This window comes from Pelobates fuscus, chromosome 2 (genome assembly GCF_036172605.1).
Source record: "Pelobates fuscus isolate aPelFus1 chromosome 2, aPelFus1.pri, whole genome shotgun sequence".
In the NCBI taxonomy this organism is placed as follows: domain Eukaryota; kingdom Metazoa; phylum Chordata; class Amphibia; order Anura; family Pelobatidae; genus Pelobates; species Pelobates fuscus.
In genome coordinates, this window is record NC_086318.1 from 410,592,991 (window position 1) to 410,614,233 (window position 21,243).

At 36.2% G+C, this 21,243-nt stretch overlaps 1 protein-coding gene across 22 annotated transcripts in view; it reads right to left on the reverse strand.

The window, feature by feature from the left end:
- NRXN1 (neurexin 1) overlaps nt 1–21,243 on the reverse strand; it is a 1,100,495-nt gene that overhangs the window by 78,435 nt on the left and 1,000,817 nt on the right. For 12 of the 22 annotated variants that reach the window (XM_063443962.1, XM_063443949.1, XM_063443947.1 and 9 more), the window contains 2 exons: nt 20,881–20,970; nt 19,330–19,646 (listed from right to left, as the gene is read on the reverse strand). In XM_063443962.1, coding sequence (XP_063300032.1) covers nt 19,330–19,646; nt 20,881–20,970 — 407 coding nt within the window. The remainder of the gene's footprint in view (nt 1–19,329; nt 19,647–20,880; nt 20,971–21,243) is intronic. The other 10 variants (XM_063443956.1, XM_063443955.1, XM_063443963.1 and 7 more) reach the window with 1 other exon arrangement.

Consider the following 21,243-nt stretch of genomic DNA (forward strand, 5'->3'; position numbering starts at 1 on the left):
ACTCATGTATCATTTATTAACTCTATTTATGTGAAATAAATTCTGCACTAAAGGCAAAATGTGTGGATGTGTTTAGCACAATAAAGTTTACCATATTGTGGGCCTCTAGATCTGTATTCAGTATGCAGCATGAACTGAATGGCCATACTGATACTAAGATTTATTTAGGCATACAAACTCACATACAGTGCATACATTTAGCATTCTAGGGGCACGCGCGCACACACACACACACACACACACAAATCTATCTAATGAGTTAATTTTCATCTATCTATCTATCTATCCATCTATCTGTCTGTCCGTCTGTCTGTCTGTTTGTCCGTCTGTCTATCTAATTATGATTATGGTTATGATTATTATTATTATTATTATGATTATTTGATAAAGCAATGCAAAGAGAGAGCATTTAGAGAACATTAGGACAATCATATTATGATAACTTTTGTTATATTGTTTCAATAGTTACAAGTATTACAAGAATGTATTGTCTAATAATTACGTTATTCAGCTGTTTCAACCTTCTATCCTGTACATTTTCTCATTTTATCCTCAGGCCCCAGATGATGACTATTACAATATAGACTGTCAAAGTATGCTCAAGTACCGCTGAGATTGTACACAAATCTCTTAGTTACTTAAAATATCACATTAATCCAAAACAAAGTCTATGAGCGACTTGATGTAATATCAAATTAAGTTCTCTTACTAAATGGTCTACGTTACTATAAAGTCCAATAAAATATTTTATAGATAGAAAAGGCCAAATGACATGACTTTATGAATAGTTAATATGTATATGCATATAAATCCTAGTATAACATTCATGAAATTGTGTACAATTGTTTGTGAGCTGAAAATTCCACAGAAAAACCATAATGCTTTGTGTCATGTATTATTCATTTCTAAGTAACGGTAATATGTTTTATATGAATCAAGGGACTGCTGAGTGGAGCAAGCTCGTTACACTAAAGCTTGCATTTTCTTCTCTGTTTCACATGCTATAACCTGTCAATGTCATTGCCCTTTGCTTGCTTTTTAGGCTTGATAGGGAGGTAGATAGACAGACAGACAGATACAGATATATAGACAGATAGATAGAAAGACAGACAGACAGACAGACAGACAGACAGACAGACAGACAGACCGATAGATAGATTCTTCTCAGTCTAATTCTCCTTGATCTTTCTGCTGCCTTTGACACTGTTGATCATCAATAGCTTCTTCTCATTCTCCATAATCTTGGTCTATGAGAGACTGCTCTCTCCTGGTGCTCCTCCTACCTTTCCCAGCACTTTTTCAGTGTTTCTCTCTTTGGCTCTGCCTCTTCTCCCCAACCCCTCTTTGTGGGTGTCCCCCCAAGGATTAGTCCCTGGTCCCCTACTGTTCTCGATCTATACTGCCTCTCTTGGTAAACTCATCAGCTCCTTTGGCTTCCATTATCATTTATATGCAGATGACACAAATCTACCTGTCCTCTCCTGATCTCTCTCCACCAATCTTGACTTGTGTCTCTGACTGCCTTTCTGCGATTAACAACTGAATGGCTGCTCACTTCCTTAAACTCAACCTGTCCAAAACAGAACTTCTGATCTTTCCTCCCTCAAATGATCCCATGTCTGTCTCCCTCCAAGTCAACAGTGCCACCATCACTTCTACCTTGCAGGCACACTGCCTAGGTGTTCTCTTTTGATAATGACCTCTCCTTCACCCCTCATGTCCAGTCGATCGCCAAATCCTGCCGCTTCCATCTCAAAAACATAGCTCGCAACAGCCCCTATTAACACCAGACGCAGCTAAAGTGCTGGCATTGTTCTTTCTCACCTTGACTACTGCAATCCCCTTCTGAGTGGACTTACGTGTTCCCAGATTGCACTACTGCAATCTATAATGAATGCGGCAGCAAGGCTCATTTTCCTGTCCGCCTGCACCTCCCACGCCTCCCCCCTCTGTCAGTCCCTACACTGGCTTCCGGTTAGATATAGGGCTCAATTTAAGATTCTGGTGCTTGCTTACAAGCCCCTACATAATGCTTCTCTGAACTACCTAGCCTCCTTAATACACAAGTATGTCCCGTCGAGGCCCCTGTGTTCAGACGAAGACCTATGTATATCCTCTGTCTGTACTCCCAAATCTGATACTCGCCGCCAAGACTTTTCCAGGGCTGCACCTTTTTTGTGGAACTCCCTTCCCTTACCTGTTAGACTTTCACCCAGTCTCCACTCCTTCAAAAAATCTTTGAAAACACACTTTTTCAGGAAAGCATATTATCTAAACTGTTAGTGGGTTTTTATTCCCCCCATCTTCCCCCGTAGACTCCTCTCCTGCAACTGTCAAAAATAAAATACTAAGTTCCCAGTGAATACTTTTCTAGCAACCTATTTCATTACCCTTTGTGTCACTATACCCCACTCACTCTATCATGTAAGCTCATTGAGCAGGGCCCTCAACCCCTCTGTTCCTGTGAATGCATTTGTCTGATGATAGATAGAAAGATAGATAGATAGATCAATCGATCTGTTAGGCTTTTAAAGAATCAAGTTCATCAAGTTCAACATATGATAAATCTTGTCATGCTCTTCATCGAAAAGAAGATGAAAAGCAAAGAGATTGTAACATTGTGACAGAAAAAGAAAAACAATTGTTAATCCATAAGAACAATCAAATTAGCTTTTTTATTTGACACTAATAGAAAGTTGTGGCAGCTTATTCCACGTGAAACGGAATACATCCGCTGGTATGCCATTAAAATACAGACCATAACAGAATATAAACAGAGAAACGGATGATGAATAGGGTAGGTGCAATAATTCGCATAACCATATGTAAAATACTGACAAGAACCCTATACATAGCCTACCTCAAAGCTGCAAAATAGGGGATAACCCAGAAAAGATACACAGAAAAGGAGACCCTTGAAACAAGGGGATCCCGAGGAGCAACTTTGAACACGGAAAAGGCACTTGAATGCCTGGTAACAGGAAAGAGAGAAAGAGTAGTGGGAGAATGAGCAGGTAAAAATGACCTATGCCGTACCCCCAACTTCCTTAATAAACCATACTTGGACAGAATATAAAAATAAAACGAAGGAACCTCCAAAAACCTCTCCAATAGCTACCTAGTATAGTATTGCCTGTGAAGGCAATCACCTAAACTAAGGCAAACTCACTAAATACCTGATACCATAAGCAAACCAAAAAAGGCCACCTAATAAAAAACTATAAAGGTGCTACCTAAGTAAAGTGTAAGACAAACATATAAAGTGAGGAAAACGCTCGACGCGCGTTTCAGCGTGGATACACGCCGTCGTCAGGAGCTAGTCAACCACTGTGTGCTCCCAAGCTTCTTAAATACCTGACATAACGTAGCCGAACAGCCTACAGCTGATCGGAGCAAATTAGAGGGGCGTGTGTGGATGCCGTTCTATCCCGCCTCCTAAGCCACGTCATAGCCAGCCTGTGGCTGTACATTGGTGGTTGAGTGGGTCAATCAAAGGTGAGCCCACGGAGGATCCGCCTCTCCTAGTTACAGCACACTTTCGGCGGTGGTCATAGGCTAAACGACCCATCCGTCGGGTGTGGGCGGAGAGGGAGGAGGGATACAATTACTGGCAAGCTGTTCGCCGTGTGTCTTCTAATACTGGGCAAACAAGTGGGAATGTGAAGCACCGTCTGGAGGGCGGGGCTTAACATCGCTCACTATAGACCGGTCAGTGGGAAATATACACCAAAGTAGCATACCACATATACACCTTATGAGGTGTTTAGCGAGGGCTAATGTGTGGATCCCTTGCCAGTGCCCATGGGTAGAAGATCAAAGTGATTTCGGCATATCCCCGAAATTGGAGTTTAATAAAGCATACACTGCAAAGCCAACTCTATATATCCTCTGTCCAGACAAATTATGCTGATGCTTAATAAGGATTAAAAAGTCAACCCCATATGCTGCAAACATAGGACAGAGGAAAAGAGAGGGGCTATTAGTTGGACTGCGTTCAATAACGATCCGAGTTTAAAGGGATAGTCAGAGAGGAATGCTATATTAGTCAGGCAGGGCTATCGATTACACACAGTGTTGTTCCAAAGAACAAAAGACAAAAAACAAAAAAACTTTATTATTTACATAAATACACAATTGCACAATCAGCAAATTAGGAATTAAAAATAGTCAGAAAAAGGTGACCAGCCTATAACCCGTGGATGTTAGGTACCCTATAAATTATAAAAATGACGTAAATGAGAACCCTTCGTTGAGTCCTTTGGGGGAGATTGTTTTTAATTTATAAATCCAATAGGACTCCCTTTGTCTCAGTTTACGGTCCCAATCACCTTTACGTTGGGTCTGAGGTATTAATTCTATACCCATAAAACGTAGCCTGCTAGATGAGTTGGCGTGATGTATCTTCAGATGTCTAGAGATAGGGACATAACAGAATATATTTTCTGGGCATGAGTAATGGAACCCCCAAGTGATCTCTACATGTAACACAGTGACAGGGCTATTTACTAAAGTTAGAATTCGAAATAAATTCCAAATTTAAGGCCAGAGTAGCCGATCTGAAAGCATGGGGTATAGGATCAAACACAGAAAGGATCAGCGCTGATATGACAATAGGAAATAAAATAGTTTAATATATAGGCAGCACACCTATAGAATGGGGGGTCCCCTCGAATCCCCACAGAATAATTGTGAAAAAGGAAAAAAGAAGAAAGAAGGGTGCACCTTAAAAACAAATACAAATAATACTTAGGTAGATATGTAACAGTCCAGGCAGTTATGCAATAGTCCAATATTAGAGTGGTTCACGTAGGCAGAAGAAGATCCTTGTGAGACAGCAAGCGAAATATATTGTCACAATTGTGAACTCGTAGTCCAGAGGTATATATATGGAGAAAAGCAGAAGACAAAAGACTCCAATGGTGCATTATGTCTTAATCAGAAAAAAATATATCAATATATTTTTTTCTTATTAAGACATACTGCAATCGATATATTTTTTTCTGATTAAGACATACTGCACCATTGGAGTCTTTTGTCTTCTGCTTTTCTCCATATATATACCTCTGGACTACGAGTTCACAATTGTGACCATATATTTCAATCTGAAAGCATGCCTGACCTAGAGAAGTTTTCCAGATTGGCTATTTTACCTTAAATTTGAAATTCACGTAAAATTCTATCTTTTGTGAATAACCCAGTTAATTGTTTTTCAGGGTTTTTACTCAAGTATTAGAATTTTAACCCCAAACTACTGTAATTTGCTGTGCAGACAAATAGAGATGTGCAGGTGTGTCAACCAGAAAAAATACACATGATTTGCTTCAATAGCCATCAGGAGTCACAATTTGCATTGCATTTATCTCATAAGCACTAAGCTCTGCCACCAACTCTGTCTTTTTAAACTAAAATATTCACTCCGATTATTTAAGAAAACAAATTGGCATTCTTTCCCTTCTTTTTTACCAGGTTGCCATGGAAACTCTGCTATCTCTGAGCTCTTTCCCATCTCACTACTTTTCTTAGGCAGACAGTCTACCTGGGCTCTATCATGTCCACCAGATAGCAAAGTGAATAGACAGCAGTGTCTCACGAGACATTTGACAAGAACAATGTGATGAATGGAGTTATACATCCCACTGTAAATTACCATACGGAAATGCCTGCATTGTCGTACAAACCTAAGAGGTTAAATAAAGACTGCACTAATATGAGGCTGGGATTAGATTGCTTTATGTATAATGTTAAGCAAGAGAAATGAGAATTAATGCTATAGAAATAAAACCCTTTCAGTTAATGCTAAACTGCACATTAGTGTTTGCAGCCTTTATGCTTCAAGTTTGGACTCTGAAACCATGTCTTCAAAATTGTCTAACTAAAATAACATACGCTATAGTAATACCTGTGTTTTATTATGAATTGATTTGTTCATTTATACTTGTTTCTAATGTGTAAGTGTTGTTTTAAGATAGGGTGCCCAAAAGGTAGATCCCCAGATGTTTTTAAACCCTTGATGCTCTGTCATTCTAAAACATTCTAAAGAAATTCAAAGAAACATGGGCGTTGTAGTTCTACAACATCTGTGGAACTACCTATTGGGCACCACTGTTTTAAGATATACGTAGTGTTACCAAACTCATTTAATCTTATTTTATTGATGTTGCTCAGAACAAGTTTTACAATAGATATACTATCCACAATCTTTGTTAATTAGCAAATATACAAACATCAGTTTGCATGTATCTCATTAGGAGCTCCTTAGATGATTGTATTTGCCTTTACATTTTAATAGCTAGGCAAGGGCAAGTCAATGGATCTCACTGATGTTTTGCTATGGCAAAAAGAAATGGGAGCTCATATTTTCATACCAATAGTTCATTTCATTTGCATTTATATGTCATAATAAAGAACATGACATTGCAAATTACGGAGACATTACAGAACACACAGTGGTTTGTTCATGTTTTTTTAAATGTGAGATGTCTTTTTCTAACAGACATGGCCACTTCTGGAGGTGACCGATAATTTGAGTTTATATTGCATTCCACTTAACGTGTTGAGCAACTGTTGGACTTTTACCATAATTGACAATGAATTTTGCAATGTGTTTGTCATTCTCACAGAAATCTGCCTAAGTGTTAAATTGTACCTTTCATGGGACACAAAAAGTAGCTGTAAATTGAAGAGCAGAATATTTAATCTCACATTGTGCTAGCAAAATGACTTGCAAATTTTTACATTTTCATTTAAAGCACTTTCAATTATCGCCCCTTCCCATCTGTTAATCACTTCTCGAATACTACTCTATCCCAGTGGCAAAAAGGTCTATGTCAAGGAATAATCGACTAGGGAGACCATGAGAACCCACCATCTGCCCGTTGTTACAGTGTTATTGCACTGGTAAACATTCCTTACACATGCTAGGGGATATGGGAATGAAGGTCTAATGTCATTCCAAGCTAACACTGACAAAGTGGCAAAGAATCCAGCATATTGGCATCATGGAGGAAGATTGCTGTGCTTGGGTAAAATGTTCCCAAGCATGGTCAATTACTCTCCTGAGCAGCAGGAGTATAGTAGTGTTGCCCATATTTTTTAGTCCTTAGTTTTTTTATGGTTGTATTTATTAAGAAGTATGTGATGAGTATAAGCAAATAGCTTACATCGTAATTTATCCTTACATCGTAATTTAAACATTGATAGTTTCCCGTCTTTTGCAGTTGAATGTTTTTCATAAGGGACAGCAAAGAAACCCATATGGCTCATATACCCTCAAATAATACCCAATAAAAATTGCATTACCCTGGTCTGACTTTGGAAGCAAACTAAGACTTAAACTGCAATCAATGTGAGAAAAGTTGGCCAAGAATTTGTGTTATTTCAAAAAAATTTAGATGTCAATCTATAGCGCTCTCTTTTAAAAGAATTGGAATTTGGAAGATATGTGCAGGTATAAATAAGTAAATAAGCAAGTATCACTGAGTCAATTGTATTTGCTCATATTATCCCTTGAGCTGTGATAAAATATTTGATGAGGACAGTAACAAACTAGATGACAAGCTCAACACTAGTGGATACAATTACCCCCCTCTTGTGCTTCTGGTACCACTGCATCAGCACTCAGTGATTTCAATCTTCCTTCTTGGAATTTGCTCACACAGAAATCTCTGAGCTACTTTTCAGCACAGCAGGCAGTAAGCTTGCCCTAATTACTGCCACAGAGACCCAGATGCTTTTGTCAGCTTCTCAAGCTAAAGAAAAAAAAATGGATAGCGCAAAGACAAAATAACCTAAAGATCAAGTCTAGTTCACAAAATAGAGGTGAAATGACACTAACGTCGTTGCCATCTGTATACCGTAAAAAAAAGGTACAAAAAAAAAAAGGAGGGGGGTGGGATAGATTGCGATAAAATACATACATATATATATATACATATAAAGATCATATCACACGTTAACCTTTTAGCAGCATTTTTTCAAACTTTCAATCACCAATACGTTTAAGATAGATGGATGAACTGAAAGAAATACTGAAAGGCAAACAGATGGACAGACATGCAGACAAAAAGACAGAAAGATTAAAAAAAATTACTTTAGCAGAGATGGAATTTAAACACATGGTATAGATAAAAAGAAAACAGTTACACTGACAGCCGCTAGAGGCGCTTCTGCAATGCTGGATGCGAAAATCGCATTGAGCACGCAGAACATCTATAGGAAAGCATTGAGTAATGCTTTCCTATGGGCGGTTTGAATGTGCGTGCGTCTCTGGCCACGCATGCGGCTCCACTTGGGAGCTGACGTCGGAGGGGGAGGAGAGGTCACCAGCGCCAAGGGAGCCCGGCACAGGATAAAGGTAAGTAGCTGAAGGGGTTTCAACCCCTTCAGCCCAGCAGGAGTGGGGCCCTGAGGGTGGGGGGGCAACCTAAGGTTTATATAGTGCCAGGAAAATGAGTTTGTCTTCCTGACACTATAGTGTTCCTTTAATAATTTGTGACTTTTTTTTCCTGTATAATGAATGATGTGTTCAAGTTAGAGCTACAATATTAACTCCAGGAAATTGTGAGTGTATTTCTTTTGTTTTGTTCTATTTATTTGGACAGTGACACTATATATTTTCCCTTTTTAAAAAAAAAAAAATTCTCCCTGCTTTTATATGTATATATATATATATATATATATATATATATATATATATATATATATATTTTTGGACACTTTAGGCGCTGCACCACTCCTTGTATTTTCATAGTTAATGATGCACCATACCAGTCTCTCAAATCTTTTATAATTACTTAAACACTGTAATACTAAAGACGTAACAATTATCGTTAGATATTTATTATATTTGTTATACTGTAAGTGAATATTTCTAACATCTTGATGAGTCAATATTGCAGCTGATTGTAGCACTCAACCCTTACAACTGGCCTTTACTTTGAAAACACATGTATTTTCTTCAATATTAAGCAGTATTTACTTTTTTTGAAATAAACTAGTTTCTCTGCTTTTTGGTTAATTATCATTTGTGTGTCATACATTCATTCTATGTTGTTTTAAAAATACCCAGAGGCCATTACTCAGTAAGCCCAAATTTAAGCTTCTTGGATCCAAGGATAATCATTTTTATAATTTTCACCAGAATCATCACTATAGTTAATCACAAAAACATATTTTAGCTTAACTAGCAGGGCCACTGCCAGATATACATAAGAAATGTGATTTGGCAGCGTTCGTTAGTGGTTTAACTCTGGGGATTACTGCTGCTAATTCAAGTGCAATAAGTTTACCTTAAGTTATCCTCTGAATCCAAATCATGAGGGAATTCAACTAAGACAATGCCAGGAATATCAAAATAACGTATGATGAATTATTTTTTTCAGAGCAAACATTACCAAAGCAAGTTCTTTTTTAGGGTATTTTTTTCCAAGAAGTGTCATTCTAATTCTGGGTTGTTTAATAAGAACCAAACACAAATTGTGGTAAAATAAAGGTCAAAATTGAAGGTTCTTTAGTAGTGATGTCCCGAACGGTTTGCTGGCGAAGAGTTCCTGGCGAACATAGCGTGTTCGCGTTCGCCACGGATGGCGAACATATGCGATGTTCGGTCCGCCCCCTATTCATCATCATTGAGTAAACTTTGACCCTGTACCTCACAGTCAGCAGACACATTCCAGCCAATCAGCAGCAGACCCTCCCTCCCAGACGCTCCCACCTCCTAGACAGCATACAATTTAGATTAATTCAGAAGCTGCATTCTTTTTTTTTGTGTTTGTGTTTATTATACATTATCCTCCATAGCCAGTAACCTGTGTTTATTATACATTATCCCCCATAGCCAGTAACCTGTGTTTATTATACATTATCCCCCCCATAGCCAGTAACCGGTGTTTATTATACATTATCCCCCCATTGCCAGTAACCTGTGTTTATTATGCATTATCCCCCCATAGCCAGTAACCTGTGTTTATTATACATTATCCCCCATAGCCAGTAACCTGTGTTTATTATACATTATCCCCCATAGCCAGTAACCTGTGTTTATTATGCATTATCCTCCCATAGCCAGTAACCTGTGTTTATTATACATTATCCTCCCCATAGCCAGTAACCTGTGTTTATTATACATTATCCCCCCATAGCCAGTAACCTGTGTTTATTATACATTACCCTCCCATAGCCAGTAACCTGTGCTTATTATATATTATCCCCCCATAGCCAGTAACCTGTGTTTATTATACATTATCCTCCCCATAGCCAGTAACCTGTGTTTATTATACCTTATCCCCCACAACCAGTAACCTGTGTTTATTATACATTATCCCTCCCATAGCCAGTAACCTGTGTTTATTATACATTATCCTCCCATAGCCAGTAACCTGTGCTTATTATACATTATCCTCCCCATAGCCAGTAACCTGTGTTTAGTATACATCATCCCCCATAGTCATTTATCGTTGGACCTAGGCAGCATGATGTCTTAGGCCGGCCCAGAGAGTGAGTGAGTGAGTGAGTGAATAATATAATATATATGTTCAGAAACATATTAGTAATATATGTAAATCAGGTTCATGCAAAGAGGGTGAAAAGGTATTAAAGAATAACACACTTATTGCATCAAATTTACAAAGCCAAACTTTTAAAAGCTTTCCTCATTTCTTTCTCGGGATGAGGAATATATCGGTTGTAGACTGAGGATTTCCATCTGCCCAATCTTTTAATAATATGCACTGGAGTGTCAGTGTTGAAGGAGACCGAAGGTGCCCCTATTCTAAATGAAAGAGCCGAGACATGGATACAACCCAATCTTAGGAGTAGTGTTCTGATGTAGAAGATGAATTTAGCCGTAGTCAGAGGGATTCAGTGAGAGTAGTGGTGAAATGTGTGTGGCATGACTGAGTGTGCGTAAGTAAGAGTCAAGTATTTTAACTGGGCACTAGTTCTAGGTGGGATAAAGTGGTATAGCGGATGGATGAGTAGTTTGGTTCGTTTTAGAGGTTTGTAGAGAAAGTATTTAGTGATCATGATTTTTAGCGCTATCCAATATTTTTAAGGTGGTTTCAAACAAACATAAAATGCTATATAAAATTTGTGGGAATATCGAATAGTCGCGTGCAGTAAATCAGAGATGGCTCAGAATATCGAACCATCGATCGGTAACCTGGATGAAGTAGGGGGTCTATCTGTTTTATTAAATACGCGGTAATATGCTTTTAATGGGATAGGACGTTAGGAAAGGTGTGTGATTGGGATAAGTGGTTGTGGCTGTATTTACCTTATCCTGGGACCGACCTGGCTCCTAAGCTTGAGCCGCGCGTGGCGGATCACTCCTGCCTCCACACGAGCCGCATGCGGCTTGATCTCCTCTTCTGACTTAGCCACGTGCACTGACCGCAGTGATCGGTCACGTGGCCCGCCTGGCACTAGGAACACGGCTCGAGTCACAAGCTCGCTCTTAAAGGGACAGTGGGAGCCAAAAGTTGATTCAGGCTCCCATTGGCTCACGTCATTCCAGCACCCCCACACACGAACGTTTTGGGGGCGTAGGCATGATGTGGGCCAATCACTGGTGTAACAGTAGTGTACATTAAAAAAAACCTAGAAATTTGACTGTGAAATAATAGCACGTGTGTGTTTCAGGGCCTGCCAGGGCACAGTTTTACGCCAGTGCAACTCATATCTGGTGTAACAGTAGTGTACATTTAAAAAAAAAAATACAGGGGGCTTGTTGTCACCTTTCGGGGACCCTTGGTGTTGTACGTGGCTGGGTGGAGGAAGAGACCTTCAATGACATCAGTGAGGACAAGGAACGGGACATGGCTAGCTTGGTATCCAACCTTGTGCAAATGGGGAGTTTGCGGTTGTTTGCGGTGCGTTAATCGGGGAGTTTGGTCTGTCACTGTGAAGCGGGCGTAACCCTTACACTACCTGATTGATACAACATCATAACTGATGTTTTAAAGCACGTTATTCCAAACAATTTAGGAATGTTAGGTGATTTATGCCCTTTATGGATTAAAACCAGACTCTGCATCAACTATGTAATTTTCCATGGGAGTTTTGCCATGGATCCCCCTCCGGCATGCTACAGTCCAGGTGTTAGTCCCCTTGAAACAACTTTTCCATCACTATTGTGGCCAGAAAGAGTCCCTGTGGGTTTGAAAATTCGCCTGCCTATTGAAGTCTATGGCAGTTCGCCGGGTTCGCCCATTCGCGAACATTTGCGGAAGTTCACGTTCGCCGTTCGCGAACGGAAAATTTTATGTTTGCGACATCACTATTCTTTAGGCTTAAGTAATCAATGTGAGTTGGACAAAGTATAAGTTGGACTTTAGTTAGGTCTATATATTCCAAATCCAAAAATAAACATTATGCATAGTTGATGATTTTTAACACTCTGAGTAAATAAAGCTGAACGATCTGAAATAAATATATATACTTTTATATATAATTTTATATATAAAAAATATATATAATTTTATATATAATTATGAAAGAAGGTGCATGCACTCTAAGGTCTTTCACTATAAACAATGGTGTTTATTAAAATATTACATTACAGAGGTGTTGATCAACGGTTTGACACGTTCAGGTCTTTCTCAAGACCTTGAGAGATCTTGGATCTTGAAAAAGACTCGAACAGGTCGAAACGTCGATCAACACCTATGTGATATAATATTAAAAAAAAACACCATTGTATGCAGTGAAAGTACTTAGAGTGCACCTTCTTTCAGAATTTAGCAGGATTGCACCAAGGCATTTATCAGTCTAAAAGACAAAGAGAGGGTGAGTGCCAAGCTATTTACATATATATATATACACATATATATATGTCAGGAATAATTGACGACAGGCCGTTGAATTATTAGAAAAATAATGCACACCCGAGGTGGTAATGCGGTCACGACACGAAGCAGAGTGTGCATTATTTTTTTCTAATAATTCAATGGCATGGAGTCAATTATTCCACTTGTACTACAGTTACCACACCTCAAAACATTGTTCAGATGATGTATTTCAAGACGTTTGTCCAGTTTTTGTCATTAAAAAGGACTAATTTCTTACGCAACTGTAATGCGGTCAAGACTTGTCTGGGACTACTTTAGCCGTGCGTCTCCCTAAAAATAATGCACACCTTAGAATGTTCATCAACCAATCAGATTGAAGCATTCAACAGCCCTGTAGTATAAATATATATGTTCTCTTATGGTATCAACTTGGAAGAAATAACAGCTGACCTACATGTTTAGGATTCTGAGAAAAATGCTTATATATATATATATATATATATATATATATATAAAAATAATATCTAGCGAGTTGTATTTGCACATAATTTGCTGGACTGTTTTAAGGGTAACACTATATTTTCTGAATTTTTATTTTTACTCCTATGTATATCTTTACTGTTTTCCTTCCTGGTTTGTGTGTTTTGAAGCAAGAGATCAAGGGAAAATCTCAGAAAAACAAAGACGCTTGTATTAAGGGACAACAATTGTATTTTGTAGTTGCTTATTAATTCTCAACTGCCACTGTTTGTCTGGATTTTCACTGGATATATATGCATAGCACCCATCGTTTTGTGTTTATTTTGAGTTGTGTTTTTCTGTACACTATATTCCCATAGGTTATTTTAAGGTACATGCCATTGTCAATACTCTTTCAGCTTACCTTTTCAAGATCTGTTTAATATCTGCAAAGCTTATTTTATATTGAGAGCATATCACATGACATAAACTCCAAAATATTAGGATTTGAAATATGGCAATGGAATTCATTAAATGTTAATAGCTCCCGACTGATTCCTCTCTTGCAACTGTCATTAGTCTAATACTATCCTTACCTTTTGTGTCACTTTACCCCACTCCTTCTAACATGTTAACTCATTGAGCAGGGCCCTCAACCCCTCTGTTCCTGTGTGTCCAACTTGTCTGGTTACAACTACATGTCTGTCCGTCCGCCCACCGTAAAGCGCTATGGAATTTGTTATTGCTATTTAAATAATAACATAATAATAATAAAATAATAATAATAATAATAATAATAACATAATAATAATAATAATAATAATAATAATAATAATAATAATAATAATAATAATAATAATGTTGAATGCATGTGCAGCAATATAACATATTTAAACATGTAATTTAATTATTTATCTTTGGGTTATTTACAAGGGACTCTCACTTATGTAGCTCATCTGAATAAAAACCTAGCTAAACCTTTCCAGGTAATCTTTCTTAAAGTGAGTACAACTACCATATTGGGATGTTTGAATTTCATAACTGTAGAATTTTATTATATTTATATCCACATGTGCACACTGGTGAGATAGTTCGGTTTAATTAATATGGTATTTATACTAGTATTACTAGTGTTGTTAATAACAATAGTATTACTTCACTGAGAGGGTAGTGGATGCATGGAATAGCCTTCCAGCAGAAGTGGTAGAAATTAAACTTAACAAGTTCATGATCTAAACCTTTACATTGCAATTTTCACTACACTAGATTTAAATTGTGGATAATTTAAAAAAGAGAATTGCACATGTAGGCATATTTAAAGCCAGTGAGGGAGTTTAAGCATGCGCGGTATAGGCATAAGGCTATCCTAGCTATAAGATAAGGCCAGGGACTAATTAAAGTATTTAGAAAATTGGGCAGACTAGATGGGCCAAATGGTTGTCTCTGCCATCACATTCTATGTTTCTATTATTCTATGTTTCTAATACCACATCAAATGTCAGATATACCAATTTGATTCTTGACATATTGAACTTTGACGTTTGTCCTTCTGAAGTTTGAAAATGTATAATATTGACATGGATAATAACATATGAGGACATGCCTGGATTCTAGAGAAATCCACAAGTATCATTCATGGCAAAACACCTTGATGATACAACTTAATATTAATTAGCACATTTATGCATGCCATAACTCAAACAAGCTATTGTGATCCTATATTAGTATATGGTTACCGCTTCTTGTAAAAGCTATACAGGAAGACAACAAATCCCCAGTATAAGCCATATTTCACATATTTAAAATCTTTCAACTAAATTCTGGGTTTAATGTTTATATCCCATTGGTTCTTAAATATTGTTACATGTTTCACTGAATGGTTTATAAAGAGTTCTTTCAGACTCAGCCTTCATTAAACATCCTCATATACATAATATGCCTATTATTGCTTTCTTCACAGGAAAGAAATGCTTATGATTTTAATTACTTAGCTTTTCAGTTCTTGGTCACATAAACCAGATCCTTACATTTTGTGACTGCATAACTAAGTTGCTGCTTTAGCTATCAGTCTGTTTTATAAAGCAAATCTCCAAAAATTCTAGCATGTTCAACAGTGTGTAAAAATCTAAATAAAATATATATTTTTTAAAAAGTAGCAATCATTTAAATAAAGTTTGAAATAACATTTTAATAAAATAATTTAAATACATTTGATAAAGTAACAATAATTTCACTTTAACTCATTAATATCTCCCAAATTCTATTCATATGAACGTTTAGTGCCGCACAAAAGATGCAGGGTGAGATGGCCAGAATCAAGACATTAATAATTGAATTATTTCCTATCACCCATAAAAACAATTCTTTTGCCTCCTCTGGCTGTATCTTAATGCATTAAATGTCCCAGAATGAGTTTTATTAGCCGAAATACCCATAGATAAGCTACACTGCAATGATTTTGCAGAAACACTTTATGATGATATAAAACAATTTAACATACTAATGTGTAAAATGAACAAAAAATTCTGTATTACTGCGATGATAAAGGATATAGTTACAGGAAGTATATAGAGATTACATTTTTTTTTTTATTCTTTCTAATGTAGCATTTTATTGCCTGTCATTAACATAGCAATAAGTATGTCTATTAGAAGAAATGCAGAAAATATCCACCTTATATTTTATGTTTGTTGCCATAAAGAGAGAGTGATTGGACTGCGTCAAAATATAAGGAACGGCAGAACCAATTAAGCTGTTTTGCAAGAACAAGATGTAACTGGTTATATTACCACTTTGGCTTTAGATGGTATATTTTGGAATAGATATTCCTTTATTGCCTTTGTGCCTTCAATTCCTTATTGAAATGTAAAATCTTAAATGAGATCAGAAATATTTATTGTATATTGTTACAGATGAATTGACTACTGAAACGCACACAATTGCTAAAAAAAAAAAAATTAAAATGCACTGATTACATTGAAATTGATGCACTTGATGAAATAAAAATGTAGATGAAAAAGAGTTTTCAGCTGTGGATATTTTACATGAAAAGAATACACAGCTTTATCTTGTAATTCCAAACACAAGGGAACGCATTGATTTGTAGAGAAATATGTGATATATTAACACTGATTTTAGGACTATATACATATTTATAAGCAGCTGAAGGTTTGCATGCTGTGAACTGCAAACAATACAATACTCCTCCAGTAGTCGTCTAAGAATTTAATTCAATATGTATTTGTCAAATCATGTATTTTCAATTACATTCCATTTTATTTTTCTACATAAATGGTTTCCATTCAATGTGTGGGCAAGTTACACTAAGTAATGTTCGATATTCCTAAAACCTCTGCTTGGAAATGTCTGCATAGAATTTATATGCTGAATTTTGCTATGGAATAACTGAGACATTAAAGGAACACTCCGAGTACCATAACAAATACAGCTTGCTATAGTGGTTATAGTGTTAGTGGTGCCTTGTGTTCCCACGCACCCCATTAAATGTAGTCAAACCATTTTTAAATGTTTAGTTATTTTTCCAGTGATCTGCTCGGAGATTCTCCCCAACTCCATTACTAAGGCTCCTAAGCAGCACAAGAACAGTTTGACTTCTAGCAGTGGGGTGGCCACCAAGGCTCTACAGTGAGATATAGTGGTTATGTAGCTTGGAGTATTCCTATAAACAAATTAACAGCCCAGAGAGATTTGGGGAGGACTGGATTTTTGTGAGCACATACATTGAATCCATAGTTCATTACTAAAGTCTATTCACTAAATTAAGAATTGTAGGGATTTGAGCTTTGACTTGATACAATTAGAACTTTATAACAGACATGTAAACTATATCAATTTATCAAAACAGGATGGATTGCTACTTTGCTACCAAACGCTTGTTCTAAATTACAAATTTTACAAAAATAGCAGAACACATGGGTAGGAAACCTCCGGCACTCCAGATGTTGTGGACTACCTCTCTCATAGCGATCCTACATACATAATGCTGGCAAAGCATCAGGAGAGATGTAGTCCACAACATCTGGCAAGCCGAACGTTGCCTGTCCCTGTCCTAGCACATATATGAAGACTGTATTGAACTAAAAATGGAAAGTTATTTAGTTTAATTTGTGATTTATTTGTTAATCTTTTCTGAATATAGTGTATGGATACAAAACAGATGCAATATGGTATTACTGCAGCCAGCAATTGCTGTCCACAATTAATGCCACTTCATTGCATCCTCAGAGCTCTCGCTTCTTCTTCCCTTTCCTGGCTGTTAGGATATTAATTAATCATTAATTTTGTCCTTCAAAAGTTGCTATAAAGTGTAAGAGATGAGAGGGATACTTTTATTTCCCAGGACATTTGCAGAGATATGAAAGGACAGAACAGAACCCTGGCTGAGAAGTTTGTTTCTCTGTGGTGTGAGGAACAGCACTGGAGCAAAGATAAAAGTAAGTTAGGCTTCATGGGCTAAATTATATTCAAATGCTTTATTGTGACATTCTGATATGCATCTGCTTGCATCATGTATTATTTATATGAAGCCTTTATTTTACATTTTTCACTATATATCATTTTATTCTTTCTATGGCAGGGCTTAAAATGTGAAGTTTTGTGCTACTAGCTAGACATAAAAAGTGAATCACCACTGCAAACCATTGTATATTCTCTACCTGTTGTATCGGTCTGTGTTTGTCTTTTTCCCCAATTTACAGTGCTGTGGAATTTGATGGCGCTTTATAAATGCCAGTAATAATAATAATAATAATATTCACTAGGGATGATTTTCTATTCACCATGGATAATATTTTATTTGCCAAACACTAGTGTGAGTAGGAATTTTGAGCTCTGTTCTATGGTGTTTGCGAAGCAAATACTTTTTCAAGTATTTACGCCTATAAGGATTACCTTTGCAAAGTGTTAACTTTAGTATATTACCAAATTCAGCTTAAAGTATCTCCCTAATATTATTTATTTAGCATTATCCTTCAATAAAAACTGAAACTATGAAATAAAAATAGTTAAGTCCCCTTCACACCACAGAACATTGAAGACTACTAAAAAAATAAAATTGTTTGTAAATGAATGTATTGTGCTTTTTAGATGCTTGCCTTTGTTCCATTTAGGTTGCAGGGCACAAACCAAGGTTTTTTGTGAGAATATAATGATGAATCTTTTTCAGAGTTGCTGTCTCATTATAAACAGCAAGGCATCCTTCACCCATATTCTGCCCTCTAAATTTACCAAGCATGCATAGCTCTTCAGTGTAAAATAGAACCAATTTGATTCTGCTTGGCCAAAAATGTGTTCCAATTGTTTGAAAACATGCAAGACCCCCAGGGAATATTGCAATTGCTATCTAAGTGGCTTATCAACGAAAGCTCTATTTGATTGAAGGAAACAAAACACCATGACAGAATCTTTTTGGTAATAAAGCAGCTATTCTCTGTGAGCAATTTCTAGAAACTGTTTGTAATACATGACAACTTGGCCTGCTATGGAGTTAGTTGCATATCTGCCTTCATATCTGTGTTTCTAGAACTGGGTAATTCCTTTCCTTAAATGATTCCTATCCAAAGTTTTGCTACAGAGTCAGGCCTGAAAGTCATCACTGTGTAAGAAGTTGAACTATAATATCTAATATAATAAAAACAATTATTCACTAATTTCTAGAATTTATATGGTTAAAATGCATGCTAACATGTTTTTTTCCAGAAATATCTTGTCTTCTTTCATGATCATCTTTTTAAAGTGTCAGCCTTTGAAGACCAAGGGATAGTGGCACATATTATGCCATACTTTGCCCTTTGCAATGACAAACGAACAGAATACATTAATACATTAATAAATGAGAAACTAAATTCTCAAGACATTTTATCATATCTTCCCTAAGTCCAGCAATTAAAAGTGTTTCGCTGACAATATTAGTCATTTCTGACATATACAACTGTTTAAAATCCAGTATATTTGAAGAAAATAGAACAAACAATTGATGGTCTACATCTGAGATTATGATTGAGGCACACTGAAAGACAAGTAAGAAAATTTGAAAACAATTTGAAAACAATGAATATTTACTAACCGATCCAGCAGGTTCTCTTGTAGGTACCTTTCCCCTTCTCGTGCTGGTTGCCAATGTTGTTGTGGTTTCCATAATGGATGTAGACATCTCTGACTGCATAGCTGTGGCCGTGGATTCTGTAGTCATCGATGAAGGCACATCTCCAACAAGTTTCACATTTCCTTCTATTACAATGTTTGGATCATTTTCAGCTGCCATGTTGAGAACTTTCAAGCCATTGTAGTAGAGGCCAGCAAGCTGGCCTTGAAAGGGTTGTCCTCGATCCTTTCCACCGATTTTAATTGTAGCTTGGCTGTTGAAGATTGTGAGTTGACGCCCTGTAAAAATAATATTACATACATGCAAAAATGTTGATTGTGAACTCTGCATTCTTGAAAGATGATCAACAGATTTTATGGAATGAATAATGACTGCAATAAATTATAAAGTTTGAATAAGGCTCATAATTCATTGCACTTAATGAGATGGTTGTGATACGCATATTTATCAGTAAGAATTTATATTTCTTAAATGATTTTCTTTGCCTAAAAGCCAATCACACGTTTCAAATAAAGTTTAAAAATGTCACATTCAATTTAAGAAGTTGTATTTTTGCTTAGAGAAAACTTTACTTTGCATAAACAGTTTTTTAATTAAGGGCAGTTAGTGCTTTATAAATCAATGATCTATTCTATAACTTTTCAATAAAAAATATATTATTTTTTTAAGTACGAGGAGGAAAAATATATATTTCTTAAATAATTAAAAGAATTTGATTTTGTCCATAGATTTGTCCATTATAATTGTTCTCCTATAAATAAGCATGTCACCATGTCAACTATGATTGGCATTTAGCAAGACTATCAATTAAAATAGAATCGTTCAGATGTAAAAGCGATTTTTGTAATGACACACATACCAATGGTGGAAATTATGGCACAATTTAATTAAACAAAGAAATCCTTAAAACATTACCAGTGTTATAAAATCACAGATACATTTTTAGCAGACTTGTTTCTGCACAAGAATAGCATGCACACATTTTTAAGATCTTTTGATTAAGGTTTTTTTCAAGAATTTCCTTGAAAGGTTGCAAATGTTAAAGGGACTTCATTTTGATTGGCAATTCATGTTGCCCGCTATTTAGATTACCTGTGGTTTAAACCAAGATTTTTTTTTTTTTCAGGACCATAAGAAAGATTCCAAAACTACAGATATTTTAGTTAATAATTTAGATGCTGGAACAGGAAATGAAGTCTATGAATGATTTAGAATATTTGGTTAAAGTTATCTATGAGTTGCCTTCATAGATTGAGTTAGTGTATTGTATTTACAGTCCCTTTAACCTTACGTTAACAGGGTACGATTATTAAACATCTGATGTTACTAAAATGATACGAAAATTATTGTACATTGTATGCATATATTACTATCTATGTTTTACGGTTTTAAATGTTTTTTAATTTAGTTTTACTGAGAATTTATTTTTAGGTTTATTAGTGTTACAATCAAAAACTACTTGGTTATGTTCAAATTATTTTTATTTGAAGTTTTAATCAATGTTTTTTTTACCTTTGTCGAGTAGCCAATCATCAACTACTCGACCAAGTCGATATGGAATTCGCTGTCTAGCAATCGCCAGGCGTTCGTTATCATTGTTTCCTTTAAAGTTTAAAGAGACATTTCATTGGTTAAAATCTGTAAGGTCAAAGGTTAAAAGTTAATACTTAAAGCTTGAGCTATACAGTTGCCACATGACTTTTTGAAATTTGGATTTTTAAAAAATTGTACCTAGAACATAATCATGTTTCAGACTTGTCATTCAATCATTTATTTTATTTTAGCAAACAAAATTATTCCTATGTTAATTGAAAATTAGAAATCTGCACTTGAACTAGGTTATTAAAATTAAGTTATAAACAGACCCAAAAACAT